We start from the raw sequence: 13,039 nt of genomic DNA, 5'->3' as shown, positions 1-13,039 counted from the left end.
CCGTACATATTTTGTACATCTGAAATAAATCAAGCTGTCCGGACGTTTTTGGAGTGGATTCTTTTTGAGCACTAGTCTTCTTGGTGTCTAGGTTTGGTTATTTTGGAGATTTGTACTGTTTTCTGGACACTTTTGCCTCCTTGTTATATTGCTGGTTCAAAAAAAAGTACAGTTTTGTACCTACCATAAATGTAGATGTTCGAGGATCCACATTGCTGCAGTCCTAACTACTGGGTAGTCCGCTGTCCAGTCGGCCCGAATACCAAAGTATATGGCTGACGTCGGTCAAGGCGCATTAGACTGACGTCAGTACGTCAGGGTACTAATGCGCATGACCGACGTCATATCCTCAGTCTTTTCTTGCCCCAGATGTCAGAAGACCCTAAAAAGACAAGGCCAATACCAAAAACTGCAAACATACCTGCACCAAAAATATATACAATATATACAAAAGTACCAGAATATAACCTCACCTACACAATCACCCCTAAACACAGAGGGGAAGGAGGGAGGGTAAATTGGACTGCAGCAATGTGGATCCTCGAACATCTACATTTATGGTAGGTACAAAACTGTACTATGTTCTTCATTCCACATTGCTGCAGTCCTAACTATTGGGTAGAATCCCAAAGCAGAGGTAAGGGAGGCTGGCAAATCATAAGGAAACAGGAGCTGACAACATGCCTTGCAAAATAGCTGTGGCAAAACCAGCCCTAGACTTAGAGTAGAGAGGAAGGTGATAATGCTTAGAGAAAGTATGCACTGAACTCCAAGTAGCTGCCTCCAAAATATCCTTAGTTGCCACCCCTTACAAATGCTGTTGAAGTGGCAGTAGCCCTAGTGGAATGAGGCCTAATCCCAGCTGGAATCTCCTTGCCATGATGGGAATAACAAAATGCAATGCAAAACCCAATCCACCTAGAAATAGTTTGTTTCGACACAGGCTTGCCCTGCGAACTCAAAGCAAAAGAAACAAACAACTGCTGAGACTGCCTAAAATCCTTAGTCCTGCTTAAATAATAACGCAATTGCCTGTGTACATCTAAAGTGTGCAAAATCTTTTCCCCTTTATTTTGGGGATCTGCATAAAAGTAGGCAAATGAATAGTTTGGTTTAAAGCCACACTAGAAACCACCTTAGGCATAAAGGATGGATTAGTACGTAATGATACCCTATCCTTATGAAAAATCAAAAAAGGCTCAACCGCCATAAGGGCCTGCAACTCAGAAACCCTTCTTGCAGAAGTAATGGCCAACAAAAAAGCAGTCTTCCATGACAAGTATTTCAAGTCAGCAGTAGCCGAGGCTCAAAAGGTTGTAGAGTAAGTTTCTCCAACACAAAATTGAGATCCCAAGCAGGAGTAGGAGCTCTACGTGGGGGTCTTAAATTCTTTGCCCCTCTAAGAAATTGCTTGAACAAAGGATGCGAAAACAATGGTGGATCACAATCATAGTGAGCTGAAATTGCTGCAGCATGAATCTTAATGGAAGAGAAAGACAAACCTTTGTCCAATAACTCAGTAAGATATTGAAGAGCCACATTCAAATTAGGCTCAGAAATCTCCAAATTGTTTGCTGCACTCCAAAATAAAAATCTCTTCCATTTCTGTGTGTACACCTTCCTTGTACTAGGTCTTCTGGCTTCCATAATCACATTTAAAACTTTTTGAGGAAGTTGAGACCTGCTGTGTTTCAAAACAGAATATGCCAGGCTGTTAGATGAAGAGAGTGAAGCTTGACATTGAGCAGGTGACCGTCCCTCTGAGACAACAGGTGTGGAATCACAGGTAAAGACCATGGAGGCTTCCTTACCAGACTCCTCAGTAATGGGTACCAGTGTTGCCGAGGCCAATCTGGAGCTATTAAAATCATCCTTGGCTTGTCTTGTCTGACCTTTAGGAGCACCTTTGAGAGAAGAGGCAGAGGTGGAAAGGCATACACATGAAGATTTTTCCAACTGAAAGAAAGAGCATCCACTTTCCAAGCTGTGTGATGAAACCTCTTTGTGCAAAACTTTGGCAGCTGGTGGTTTAGTGGAGAAGCGAACAGATCTATGTCTGGAGTTCCCCATGACACTGTCAATTTTTGAAATACATGAAGATCCAGTTTCCACTCGTGGGGATCCATGATTTGTCTGCTTAACACATCTGCTAAGGAGTTCTGTGCTCCTGGCAGAAACCTTGCCTGAAGAGTTAGTTGCAAGCTGAGCGCAGTCTCCCATAAAATCATTGCTTGCCTGCACAACGGGTAAGAATGTGTTCCCCTTGTTTGTTGATGTACCACATGACAGTTGTGTTGTCTGTTAGAATCAACACCTGCCCTGGAAGAAGTAACTTCTTGAAAGCCATTAATGCAAACTGGACTGCTAACATCTCTTTCATGTTGATATGTAGATGCTGTAGTCTGGCAGGCCACTTGTCTTGTATCCACTTTCCATTTAGATGAGCTCCCCAAGCAATGTCTGAGGCATCTGTCGTTAGAATCTGACTCGCCTCTGGCTGGGTCACAGGGAGTCCCTTGTTTAGGTGACATTCCTGAGCCCACCACAAAAATTCCTTTTGAATGCAAGGTATTATTTGAATGACAGTGTCCAAATCCTGGCAGTGCTGTGTCCATACATTTTTGAGATACCATTGCAGCTTCCTCATATGCAGTTTGGCATTGGGAAGCACCAGAATACAAGATGCCATGAATCCTAAGGCTTGAAGGACTGTCCTTGCAGTCAGCCCGGACTGAAGAGATAGGTGATGGAAGTAACTGGAAAGATTCTTTTGTTTGTCCGGGGTTAAAAGGGCCATCTGGGCTGCTGTATTCAGTCTCACACCCAGAAAGCACATGTCTTGAGAGGGTACTAGACTGGACTTTATTTCGTTCACAGAATACCCTAGGCATCTTAGCACTGCTATCACATATTCCAAATGCTGTAAAAGGTCTTCCTTTTCTTGAGCCAGGATCAGGCAGTCGTCCAAGTAAGGATAGATTTGAATTCCTTTTAGTCTGAAGTAAGCTATCACTGGAGCCAGAACCTTTGTGAATACTCTGGGCGCAGTAGATAAGCCAAAGGGCAATGCAGAGAACTGATAATGAAAATTTCCAGCTCGAAAACGCAGATACTTCCTGCAACTTAGTCTGATAGGCACATGAAGGTAAGCTTCCTTGAGATCTAAAGTTACCATCCAGTGATCTTTGCCCAGCAGAGGTAAAAGCTGTTGTAACGCCAACATTTTGAACTTGGGAATGTCCAGATAAGTGTTGAGGATAGATAAATCCAAAATTGGTCTCCACGTGTTCCCCTTCTTTGGTACTAGGAACAGGCGAGAATAAAATCCTAGGCCCCTTTCTGGCACAGGAACTGGTTGAATGGCCCCTATTTGGAGCAACAGAGAAATTTGCTTGTGAGCCTCTTGTCTTTGTAGAGGAGGAATGTCTGGCATGCCTTTGAAAGGAGGCAAGGTATGGAAATAAAACCTGTAACCGTGGTGAATGATATCCAGAACCCATCTGTCTTGGGTAATTAAATCCCAATTTTCTTTGAAAAGAGACAGCCTTCCTCCCAAAGGCGCTGCCAGGCGAGAATGTACTGGCAGCTGAAAAGGCAGGTCATTGGGTCTGTTTACGAAAGGACTGACCCCTACCCTCACCAGAAGTCTGAGCAGGTGAACTCCTGTTCTAGGCCTAAAAGAACCTTGAGCTCTGCCCCTACCACGTCTAGACCTACCCCTAGACTGGGAATCATAAGCAGGATATGTCCATCCCTTAGTAGGCCAATTTCTACTAAACTTTGGAGGCTGCACCTGCAAAAAATCCTTAACAGTTTGCATAGATTTAGCCTTGTCCTCCATTTTCTTTAAAACTGCTTCCACAGGCGAACCAAACAACACATCAGACTGTAAAGGAGCATCCAAAATCCTTGTCTTAACATGCTCAGCTAAATTCTGATCTCTCAACCAAGCGTGCCTACGAAGAACAGAACCAGTGGCAGCCACCCTGGAGGAGGCCTGCACAGCATCAAAACCACACTGCAAGGAATGCTTCCCCACCTGTTCAGACACATGAACTAAATCCTGCAACTCTTTACACTCAATACCTTCAGCCAGAGCATCCACCTTAGACTTCAATTGTGAAAGGAGATAATTCTGATATTTTAACATGTGAAACTGACAATTCAACGCCCTCATGGCTAAAGTGGAAGAAGTATACACTTTCTTTCCCCATCTATCCAAAGCCCTTGCCTCTTTCTCAGGAGGAACAGGATTTTTAACAACAGAAGCCTTCCCACCTTTAGGCCCCTGAGAGACAGTTTCCGGGTCTGCCCTAGGACTCTTAAAAAGATACTTATGAGCCTCAGGCACCCTATAGTACCTATCCGGTTTAACTGGGGCAGGAGGCAAAGAATCAGGATTCAGGGAAGCCTCTGCAAAAACATCTTCTACCACATTCAGAACAGGAGGTATAGCTAAAGGCCTATGCTGGGGTAAAAACAAGAATTCCCTAAGCCTCTTCCTGGAATCAGAGAAATCTTGACCTTCCCATTTAAAATGCTCCCTCATGGAATGCAGAGTCTCTGAGAATGAAAAATCCTCAGGAGGCGAAGCTGAAGGAGTAGAATCATCCACATCAGAATCAGAATAAGGAGGATACTCCTGCAAGTCTTCAGCCGAAGACTCAGAAGCCTCCGAACATTGCTCAAAACTCTCAAACTCAGGTTCCACCCTAGGCCTCTTATCAGGAGGGGGCATAGAACCTCTAATCATAGTAATCAAATCCTCTGCCATTTTTAGCATATGCTTCTTAGGCAAAGACCCTGAAACACTCGGAGAAACCCCCACTGAAGCTAAACTAGGCCTGCCTCTTAAAGAAGCCTTGGAAACAGAAGGGGAGGCCCTAACCACCTTAGGAAGAGAGGGAAGAACAGCCACCTGCGAAGCCCCTTCAGCCTGGCCTACTTCCTGAGAGGACACATCCTGTAACAGTAAAGTCTCTCCCTGAGACTCCAAAGAAACTCCTGGCAAAACCTCCGGCTCCACTGAGCCTTCTAAAGAACCGACGTCCGGGACTGTCGGTTCCTCCACTCTAGGCTTTGCTGCTTTATCCTTGCGCTTTTGGCGAAGCGGCCGGAGCATCCGACGGCATTTTATAATTACAACGCTTCCCAAAAACTAACCTGGCACAGCCTAACCTTCTTTTAATAGTGCGTTTGTTAAATCTAGCACAAGAGCGGCATCCAACAACGTCGTGCTCAGGCCCTAAACAAGGTATACACAAAGTATGGTAATCCCTATGAGGTATCTGTTTCCCACAAGAAATACAATTATTCACTTTTTCTGACATCCGGTTAAATACTGAGGCAAGAAAAAACCAAAATATTCCCAACGGGTACTTAGCCAACTTTGATTCGGTCTGAAACTCTGACTTCAGAAACTTTCAGAACGCCAACCTGCACTCGCAAAACTGCTTCTGCATCGGACCATGCGGCAAAAAAGACTGAGGATATGACGTCGGTCATGCGCATTAGTACCCTGACGTACTGACGTCAGTCTAATGCGCCTTGACCGACGTCAGCCATATACTTTGGTATTCGGGCCGACTGGACAGCGGACTACCCAATAGTTAGGACTGCAGCAATGTGGAATGAAGAACATCTTGTTTACATCCTCTGGCCCCTCTACCCTCACCAATAACCACAATGCTGGCATCCCTATCCTGACCAATAACCACACTACCCACCTCTGTAACATTAAGAGATGAAGACCACCCATCCTTCAAAGGACAGTGGAGTGGTCATCTGTGCAGTACAGATTCTCTCACCCACTCAGAAGCATCCATCTGCTCTCTTCCCTCTGACCACAAATCTCCAGCAGACTAATTTAACAGGCAACTTTAACCAATGACCTACTGGGTCAATGGTTATGCATGCTGCAGAACTCTAGTGGCATGGCTTCCTCAACACAGCAATGCTGGTGTCATTTTCTAGTGTACCACTGATGAGAAAATCCACAGCACTCCTCTTAAGTAGTATCGGCATTAATTTTCTAAAACAGTACTTAGACTCCCAATGAAGGGCATGACATGAATGTATGTGTGAGAGAGTGTGTGTGAGAGAGACAGAGTGCGAGAGTGCGAGCGAGCGAGAGTGAGCGAGCGAGAGTGTGAGCGAGCGAGAGTGTGAGCGAGAGTGTGAGCGAGCGAGAGTGTGAGCGAGCGAGAGTGTGAGCGAGCGAGAGAGTGAGCGAGTGAGAGAGAGTGAGAGAGAGAGTGAGAGTGAGAGAGTGAGAGTGAGAGAGTGAGAGTGAGAGTGAGAGTGAGAGTGAGAGAGTGAGAGTGAGAGTGAGAGTGAGAGTGAGAGTGAGTGAGAGTGAGTGAGTGAGAGAGTGAGTGAGAGAGTGAGTGAGAGAGTGAGTGAGAGAGTGAGTGAGAGAGTGAGTGAGAGAGTGAGTGAGAGAGTGAGTGAGAGAGTGAGTGAGAGAGTGAGTGAGAGAGTGAGTGAGAGAGTGTGAGTGTTTGTGTGTGAGATAACATACCTCATGTGCATATAGAATGACAGGTACTGAGCACATTATATGAACTGGTTATGGTTAGATATGCCTCAGGGTTATATAGGCAGAAGAGCTCCCTAAAGTGGCACATACAATAATCACTAATACTTGGGCCCTATGCCAGCAAGGGTCACCTTAAACACTTGTAACAGCCATCCAGCTGACAAGATATGCAGTAGCCACAGCAGTATAACACTAGAGATCATTTTCACATCACCTCCTCTGCTAGAGCATTACAACTTCTTAACTTTCTTCATCAAAACCAGTCAGCAGAGTGCACTGTGGGCAAGCAAACCTCCATGGTCGATAATGGTGTGTGCAACTACATATCCCCAAGCTGAAGCTGTAAAAGGAAAAGAAGGATTAGTATTCTACCCTTGGGAAAAAAAATAACCAATTGATTAATTAATTGAACCATGCAAAACAGCACTTCATTTAGTTTTCTTTCGGCTTTTCCTAATGCAGGTAAAACAGGTAGCAGTCCAGGCAAGGCAGAACAGTTGATTCCAAGATATTTACAAGTATTCCTAGGTCACTGATAGACAATTCCTTCACCACTAGACGTGCTTTAGGGCCTCCTCTCAATGGGAATGCCTAGAACAGCTTCAGCAGGAGCCACAAGGCGGCACCCTTACATGATGTCCAAATCACCTCAGCTCACTCCTCCTGATGTAAAACAGCAACGGTTCTAGTGTAAGGCTCTTTCAGATCACAGAGCTCCTCGCTCCAATACAGAGTCGAGCTTACAGAGCTCCTCGCCCTGTTACAGAGACAGAGTTCAATGACCCTTCAGATAAATCTCACTTCTGCTTCTTTACCTGCACCTTCATTTTTCTGTCAATCCCCATGGCTCATGACCACATGCAAGGATGAGAATACAGACTGACCAATAAGCTAACAGGGAACAGGGATTCTACTTCACCATCATAAACTGATTCAGTGTCATCAAAACTAAAGTTGCAACCAAATTTTAAAGTCTCTGGCATCGCTCATGAACAAGACCGCAAAGTACTCAAACTATACAAGCAAAAGTAGTCCCCCTCCCCCAACAGCAATCCACTCTTTGCTAGAAAAATACCATGGCCTCAAAACTGGAGGCGATGACTCTCTTCCTTAACGCTTTAATCCCCTAATTCTGGAATGACTGCTGGAGGCCCAGTCAAATGTGGCTAAAAGGACACTGTCTGTAAATATGAATGCTACCTACAAAGTGGACAAATACCCGATTTGGAATGCATCTAGATATCCTGTTTATGAAAATGTGGAACACAAGTGTTAATGTGCATCTCGTGCAAAATCAGACACCCAACCATGAATGAATTTTATACTTAGAAAAGAAGACAATTCTCAGTACATTCACGGAGGGACCAAACACACAGAGGTAGACTTCATACTCCATAATCCCATGGTATATGTTGGACTACATGGTCATAAGCTTTCTTACAGTCCACAAAATATGTGTATCCTGGATTATCACACTCCCGCAATCCTAGCTCAAGAGGTGGCACAATGTTTAATAGCCTGGGCAGAATCCATATCGCTCCTCCTGAATCTGTGGTCTGACTAGCAGCCAAAGTTTATTTTCCAGTACTCAAGCAAAGGCTTTCCACTGAGACTGAGAAATGTGACCACCTACACTTTGAATGCACCCTCTGTCTCCTTTCTGAAAAATGGGGACTGTTACCCCAATCTGCGAATCCACAGGTGCTGCCCCCCCCCCACCCTTTCATGCAACACTGAACAGGTGTAAGTATGTGTTAGTCATGGTTTCTTAACAACTTTGGATAGATCTAAAAATCACACCTGTAAGCTTTTCCACTACAAAAGCCTCTGATGGCAACAGTGATTATAGCTGTGGTGACGTACCTTCCAGACAGCTTTCAGATACTGTATCCTGATAGGAGGGTAACATCACAAGGTTAAACAGCCCATCAAAATGTTCCTTTCACATTGCAGGAAACATCCCATGCCCGATGGGCATCACATACATGCTGTTACTTACCTCACCACAATAAGCTTTTTCATTTGCTCTCTCCTTCTGGTATGCTGGAGGTCTTGTCACAAACTGTCTGTGCCCAACCAACAGTCTTTTTCTGCATGGTTGCTTCAAACTCCCAATATCCAAGCTTCTGCTTCAGTAGCCAGGGTCTGTTGGTATCTCTCAGCTAAATTAGAGGCAGCACTGTGTTAACACCACTCAAAAAAAACGTCACCTTCAAACTGGCAGCCTCCCTCACCACTGGCATCCACTAGTGTCCCACAAGTTTCTACCTGACAGCTTCCCTCACCACTGGCATCCACTAGTGCACTAGTGTCCCACGAATTTCAACCTGGCAGTCTCCCTCACCACTGGCATCCACTAGTGTCCCACAAATATCACCATGGCAGAAACCAACTGCTCTTGCAGCACACTCCTATGTTAGTTCCATAACAGCAGGGCAAAGAGCTCCTTGAGCTCGGTCGCTCTAACCGCAGCACGAAGAACTCGGTCGCTCTAATCGCAGCACGAGGAGCTCAGTCACTCTAATCGCAGCACGAGGAGCTCAGTCGCTCTAATCGCAGCACGAGGAGCTCAGTCGCTCTAATCGCAGCACGAGGAGCTCAGTCGCTCTAATCGCAGCACGAGGAGCTCAGTCGCTCTAATCGCAGCACGAGGAGCTCAGTCGCTCTAATCGCAGCACGAGGAGCTCAGTCGCTCTAACCGCAGCACGAGGAGCTTTGCTCTGTAACAGCAACATGAGGAGCTTGGTGGTCTGGAGAAGTCTTACACTATTACTGCTGCTGATATTTCACATCCGGAATTAGCGCAGATAATTTGGGCATTATGCAAGGATGTGTGGCAGAAGGAAAGTAAATCAAAGTGCTGTTTTACAGAGTCCTATTAATTTTATCTGTTGACTAGTGTAGAACATAGAGCCTCTTGGACCATTTTCAGGATCAACCTGGTGACACATAGCTGCAGACACCATTCTCAGCCTCGGAAGTTTGTTTGTTGGCAGGATATTCTCATGATTGATTTTGGTGACTAAGGTTAAGTTGTAATGGTCTAGCACAGATGTTGTGAAAAGAACGTTCAGTGTTACCCTGCTGAGGACATTTAGGATGGTTCTTGGTGGTGGGGAGACGAGCATTACTGTATGTGACCCTTTAAGGTACTCTCATTCCTCACTCAGAACACTATGTAACAGTTGAAGTCAGCTTACATATAAGTCAAAGTAAACTTTATTGTCATACAGATCAACACAGACAAAAGTGTGCATCACTGCACGAAATTTTGATACCCAGGCTCGTACCATATGAATCACAGTTTACAGAAGGAAGATAAATTAATAAAAAAAATAAATTAAATTAAATAAAAATAAGATACAAAAAATTAAATAAAGTAAAACAAAATTGAAAGCTCTATTTACATCAGATACAACAGCAGGAATAAACTCAGTAGAAATATAAGGATATGCAAAAAAACAGTACTAAAATAACAGAGGCACACATGTAAACTTATCCACTACCAATATATACCATAAACTACAGTTCACAGTTTTCCTAGTGCAGATAGAGATGTATGAAGTGAGCTACTCAGAGAGTTTATGTAAACGACGGCATATTGCACACAAATAACCTTTTACTTATGTAGCATGTTAGGCTATGGGTTTGTTATTCAACAGTCTGACAGCGTGTGGAAAGAACCTGTTATGGAATCTGGATGTCCTGCAGCTAATGCTTCTTTAGCGCTTCCTTGTTGGCAGGAGTTTGAACAGTCCATAAGCCGGATGGTGTATATCCATCAGTAGTTTTTGGACTCTGATATAGCATCTGTTTGAATGAATACATGCCCTGTAGGGATTGAAGGTTGGAGCCAATGATTTTTGTGGCCTGATTAACAATCTTATCCAGTGCCTTCTGATCAGCTTGAGAGCAATTTCTGTATCAGACAACAATGTTTGTCAGTGCACTCCCATTCGTGGCTCTGTAGAAGGCGAGTTGGACCTGTTGGGGGAGGTTAGCTCTATGAAGTCTCCTAAGAAGTGGAGATGATGTTGGGCTCTCTTTATAAGGTAGAAAGTGTTTGTGCCCCAACCTAGGTCTTGCAAGATATGTACCCCTAGGAATTTGGTGCTATCTACCCCTCTCCACTGCAGCACCATTAGTGATGGTAGGGGTGTGTAGCTTTTTCATCTTCCTAAAATCGATGAGGATTTCCTTGGTTTTCCCAACATCTAGTGTTATTATCACTGCACCAATGAATGAGTGGGTTCACTTCCTTCCTGTAGGCCCCCTCGTCTTCCTTCTTGATAAGGCCGATCACTGTGGTGTCGTCTGCAAATTTCATTATTCTATTTGGCTGATGCATAGCTGTGCAGTCATGTGTTAGAACTGTGAAAAGAAGTGGACTGAGTGTGCAACCTTGTGGGACCCCGGTGTTTAGGGTGATCCTGTTTGAGTGATGCTTTCCAGCTCAAACTATTTGTAGCCTTTCAGTTAGGAAGCTGACGATCCAGATGTATATTGTGTTTTCTATGCCCACTTTACTCAGCTTAGACAGCAGCTGTTGTGGAATAACAGTGTTGAAGGCCGAGCTTAAGTCTATGACCAGCATGCGTACTTAACAGTCCTCATTTTCCAGGTGATACAAGTCATTCCAGACAGTCACAGCAACCTTTACACCTCATCTGGATCCACCCTGTACAGCATATTCACCTAAACACCAAATGGTGATCAGCCGTCAGCTTTGTCCCTCTCTTCACCTTGATATCTAGAATATACACCCTCAGCTAGAGCGACTTGAGCAGAGTGCTCATCCTCAGCCTGAATACACACCCTCAGCTACAGCAACTTGAACAAAGTGTTCATCGTCAGCCTGAACATACACCATCAGCTGGAGCGAATTGACCAGAGTGCTCATCATCAACCTTCAGACTAAGTTCACTTTGGGCTTTACTCTGTATGTCGTTTGCCAGGTAGCTCATTTATAGACAATCCATAAGTTGCACACAAGTCCAATAACACTCACCATTCCTGTTCAGATCTAGGACTGAAACACTACTAGATTACATAAACATAATCTAGACCATCATTATGGGATATCATCTGCTATTCAGATATATTAAAGATGATAAATCCTATTTTTGTCTCCAATTCCCTGTACTACAACTGTACCAAGTACTTTTCAAAACTATGGGTAAGGCAGTGTTCACTAAATATGTTGCATCTTTACCCTCTTTATCAAATGCTAGTGACATGATCCAGTAGCAAACCAGTCATCTTACCAGAGGGCCCATGGGAGAAGAATAAGCATTGCTGGCTGGCTCTTCTACTCTTCATGGTAGAATAAGGGTCTGTTTCTTGCCTAGCTACAGACCCCAGATGAAGATGGGAATTTTAGCTTACATGGGGGAGGGGGGCATTATGATGCCTCACACTTACTGTTTACACTGTAGCGTGAATTGTAAACCTGAACCACCTTGAAATCACTGCACATTCATGCACGGGTGAGTAATCAAAAATAATCTCCCATCATTGGGACAGTGCAGTACGACAACATTGCATTCCCTTTTCAAGGTGCTGTGGAGACTAAGGAGGGTTAATAGGACACAGCAGATCATGGTGGTGGTGGTGGTGGTGGGGGAGGGTTAATGCCAGTACTTCTAGAAGGATTTCTGAACCAGACCATTTCTATTTTGACTACTGTATGCGACACTAATAGAAAATAAAAACTCCAATTTTTACCTGAGCAAAGAGGGAAGCCTGTTCCCGGGAATGTCCAAATGGGTCAATATGCCATGCCACACGAGGTCGACCACATTCTCCAAAAGTATCATTTAGAAACTGAAATCCTAGTGTCATCTGGTCAATAATGGGGTTGTAGTGTGTGGCTGCCTCATCATTCATGCACCAGCCTCCATTAATGAATTCCAGCCGACCTGCATGGGAAGGAAGACAGACATTCAAGGAAAAGTTAGCAAGTAATATAAAACAAAATACAAAAATGACATTATTTCAAAAAGAGAGAGCATGAAGGCATTACAGGCAAACCTCACCAAGTACAGGAGTGACCAGTGTTCTGCTCGTTTCTGCTCAGTTGTCTTCTACATCATTTTACATCACCATTCTTGAGAAGAGAAAGAACAGTAAGGATTTAACAGTTTAATGGTTAGTTGCCAGATATAAGGAAATAGAAGACAAAAACTGGGGGGGGTTAATAGGGGTATGAGGGTGACAAGAGATGTCTCGCAGGGTGAGATCTCTTGGAGTCAGCTCTATTTGATCTCAGACCTTCCACAGATGGCAGAACGGAAGGGAGTGCTGTAACACGGGACAAGCCTGAAGAAGTACCTAAGCCGACAAGTAGTAGTTTATTAAAACTGGAATCTTCAGTTCAGGTGATGCAATCAACTGCTGCTCTCAAGGAATGACCACCTCTGTGCAGAATACGCAACTGAAGTAGTTGCGAAGAACTCTAGAAAATGAACAGGCACGCTAAATATTCTAGAAAAGTAAAAGGAC

General features: G+C 44.3%; 1 protein-coding gene across 1 annotated transcript in view; it reads right to left on the bottom strand.

The window, feature by feature from the left end:
- MAN2B1 (mannosidase alpha class 2B member 1) overlaps positions 1-13,039 on the bottom strand; it is a 1,009,708-nt gene that overhangs the window by 813,258 nt on the left and 183,411 nt on the right. Inside the window, exon 4 of the mRNA XM_044084731.1 lies at positions 12,263-12,456. Within this exon, the coding sequence (XP_043940666.1) occupies positions 12,263-12,456 (194 nt within the window). The remainder of the gene's footprint in view (positions 1-12,262; positions 12,457-13,039) is intronic.

This window comes from Protopterus annectens, chromosome 9.part0 (assembly GCF_019279795.1).
Source record: "Protopterus annectens isolate FY-2018-M chromosome 9.part0, PAN1.0, whole genome shotgun sequence".
NCBI classification, from domain to species: Eukaryota; Metazoa; Chordata; order Ceratodontiformes; family Protopteridae; genus Protopterus; species Protopterus annectens.
This window is presented reverse-complemented; position numbering and strand designations above follow the sequence as displayed.